Here is a 3,442-nt window from a genome sequence, read left to right on the forward strand (position 1 = left end):
GAAATTATAATTTGCCCTTAGAGAATGAGCACGAGTTTTAGTGACTGAAGAAGTGAGAGTCAACTTGCAGACTTCATTCATGAGGAAGACAGGCTACGAGAGCAGCGGTTCTGTCACCTTATTAGCGGATACACAGGGCTGGGTTTGATTAAGCATTGATGCTAATTCTTGAGTTTCTTTGCGAAAAGGTTTGAGAAGCGAGTAAAGGTTGTTTTTGAGGACCTGCCTAGTATGGACCAATAGGTCGTCTGCAGTGTTCCTACATTCTTATGTTTCCTTATTCTTTGTGCTGAATAATAACAAACACACCACATATGGCAACACCATTCCTGGAATGCGATAACCTAAGCCCATGATTGGTTAGCCGTGACCTGACGTGAACTCTGGCAATGTTGCCTGACCCTTTATATATGGGATGCTGGGGGAGAGAGGTCAGTCGTGTAAGGGTGAGCGTTGACCTCGGACGCGTCAGTGTTGACCTTAGAAACGTTCTTGTCTTGAGAGATGCAAGTCAAGACGAGAGTGGCTATTTTATGACAAATTTATTAAGTACTGATTGAAACGTGAGGGAAGTTGTTGCTTTAGTGTGATGAGACTTGGAAACTCTTATTCTCCCCTCACTTGGCTCCCGTACCTGAACTGACTTATTCTTCATGGACAACTGTTTAGTTACAAGACCGCTTTCATGTGCGCGTACATAGTGTGCTGAAGTCAGTGGTGTGTAACATTGCTCTATGACTGTGTGACGCCGCCCACCGCCGCCCCTCGTCACACTGCAGAACATCACTGCCACACAGGACCTCTCATTCGCCAGGAGCACTCGGAGGCACATACGCGGGGAGCCACTGCAACGAGTCACTCCCACTCACGCTTCACCATCAACACTGGTAGTGACTGCGAATCATCATGTTGGTGGAATGTGACGTGGGCATGATGGTGTCTCCCAGCGGCAGCGTGTCATCTAGTGCCAGCGAGGAAGATAACAAGGAAGGTCTCTTACCCAGCGAGGGAGAGGACAAGAACAACCTATATGCCTGCAACATGTGCACTTACCGCACCGACCGCAAGAACAACCTGAAGCGCCACATCCTTACTATGCACGAGATCACGTCTGCTCTACTAGAGTGTTGCTCCCACCGCTTCCTCAACAAGGCCGAGCTAAGGATGCACACACAGAAGTGTCACCGCGATGGCTACCACTGCAGCATGTGTACCCGTGTGTTCTGCCGCAAGGCTCTCCTCAAGCGCCATTACTCCGTGCATTCTGGATACAAAGAGTTTTCCTGTAGTCAGTGTTCCTATGAAACTAGTCACAAGAGTAATCTAGAGCGTCATATGCGAGTCCATCAGAAGAATGGGGGACAGCTAGCACGTCATTTACTAGAAGGCTTCTTGCCCAAACTGCCTCAACCAAACCCACACTTTCCGTTCACGGTGCCTGTACATAACGTGTTGCCTACTCAACAACACAACACGTTACCTGCTCAAAACATGCTGCCTGCTCAACACATGTTACCTGCTCAACACTTTCAGTTCGCAGATCATCGCTATAACGCCCCCTGGTTCCAACCTCCAAGGGGCACTACACCATGGCCAGTCTTGCCCTCTATGCCCAACTTACCTGCCCCTGTCTTCCACCACCCGCTACCCCACCGCCCTCGCCCTCGCCTACTTACTCAAAATAGTGACATGGTGGACGTGATGCCCATGGTGGATGTAATGCCCAACATTTCGGCCACAAAAAAGACGGGGCCTTACAAGAATTTCAGTGTCTCTGCCTTGCTCGCAGACGACCGCCCCCGCCAGGATGATGTCCCGCCTCAGTCACCCCAAAACACGACTTACACTCATCATCACGGTAAGTTGTGATTTTTTATGGTATTATTCTTAAAAAAATTGTGGTTTTGTACAACTTATTCTATAGATTAATTTGCCAGTTTATATGATGTTATTTTGTAGAGTTTCCCAGTCAAAATCTAAGTAGAATTTAATGCAAATAAAATATGCAGATGACCATTTTGTGTTGTAATTTTAAAAATTGGTATAAATCTTGGTGATTGATACCGGCAAGTGGTTTAAAAAGATTAAATCTCGCTTTTTTTTACGAATTGCCATTATATTCTACTTTTGTGTCTTTTTAGTTCTATAGTGTTTAATTTATTTACCCTCTTTTTTTTTACCAACTTGTTCATATGGAACGTTTTTAATGTTTTACTGGTTTGGCTGTGGTATTAATAAATATAATATAAAGATTAACTTTCCTGGCGTATCTAAAGTAAGAGCATAACATAAGAATGGAAGAACACTGCAGAAGGCCTACTGGCCCATACACGGCAGGTCCTTATCAAAGCGACTTCTACCCAAAGCTACCCAAGAATTTACTCCCGTACCCAATGACACCAATCAAACCCAGCCCCTCCCACTCATAGTATTTTTTTTTCCAGATCCGTCGTCAGGAGGTTCGTGGCCAGAGGAGGTTGTCAGTGGTGAGGCCGCCCACACCCACAACACCACACTTACGCCTAGTCATGCCCAGTCTTCCCCACACCCACTGAACTTGAGCTCCAGGTCTACCGAAACACACTCACCAAGACACATCCAGGCGCCTATTGAAAATTTTGTTCACCCTGAGTGGGGCGCCCCTCCAGTGAGCCTGGCTCCGCTTAATCGTCCTGAGCCTCACGTCTCTGTGATGACCACTGTATCTGCTACCTCCGCCATCCCGATGGCCGTCGGCTGCTGTCCTGCGGAGAACAAGATCAGCGGTGCCCCGACTGAGTCTCTCTCAGCGCAGTCCCCTCGCAGGGAGGCCCCTGACTCCTGTGCCTCCTCTGGGTATGGCTCTCAGGAGGAGTCACAGAGGGTTGAGCCTCATGACCACAAACCTCACCCAGCTCACCAACCTCCTCATAACACAGATGACCATCAAGATTATATACCTAAGAAATTACGGGCATCCAAGAAATTTATATTGAAAAAAGAACTAGAGTAGATTTGCTAAAAAAAAAAAAAAGTTATTGTAAGATTTGACTTCCTATACAAGTTACAGTTCCAAATTTGTGCCAAGATTAAACTTAATCTGATTACCTGTGACTATTATGGCAGTGGATATTATTATTATTACAATCAAAGAAAGCGCTAAACCATGGCGGTGCACAGCTGTCCAGTAATACTGAACTCCCATTGATAGATGATGTTTGTTAGAGGAGTTTAGGAGACATCTGCTTATTTCGCTTTGTTTAAAGAACATAGAGGAACACTGGTGTAAGCCTACTGGCTCATGCTAGGCAGGCCTACTGGCTCATGCTAGGCAGGCCTACTGGCTCATGCTAGGCAGGCCTACTGGCTCATGCTAGGCAGGCCTACTGGCTCATGCTAGGCAGGTCTACTGGCTCATGCTAGGCAGGTCTACTGGCTCATGCTAGGCAGGTCTACTGGCTCA

General features: G+C 46.8%; 1 protein-coding gene across 1 annotated transcript; it reads left to right on the plus strand.

The window, feature by feature from the left end:
- The first annotated feature begins 540 nt into the window (after positions 1–540).
- LOC128697345 (uncharacterized) lies at positions 541–3,442 on the plus strand. The gene is made up of 2 exons (XM_053788965.2): positions 541–1,858; positions 2,445–3,442. Exons 1-2 carry the CDS (start codon positions 907–909, stop codon positions 2,990–2,992), a joined length of 1,500 nt encoding a protein of 499 aa, XP_053644940.1. The 5' UTR covers positions 541–906; the 3' UTR covers positions 2,993–3,442.

Source organism: Cherax quadricarinatus, chromosome 44, assembly GCF_038502225.1.
Source record: "Cherax quadricarinatus isolate ZL_2023a chromosome 44, ASM3850222v1, whole genome shotgun sequence".
Classification (NCBI taxonomy): domain Eukaryota; kingdom Metazoa; phylum Arthropoda; class Malacostraca; order Decapoda; family Parastacidae; genus Cherax; species Cherax quadricarinatus.

Excerpts from the sequence above, each read along its gene's own strand:
- LOC128697345 (XM_053788965.2), top strand. The coding sequence starts at position 907 with ATGTTGGTGGAATGTGACGTGGGCATGATGGTGTCTCCCAGCGGCAGC. Across the intron at positions 1,859-2,444 it reads GACTTACACTCATCATCACG|ATCCGTCGTCAGGAGGTTCG; the intron begins GTAAGTTGTGAT and ends TTTTTTTTCCAG.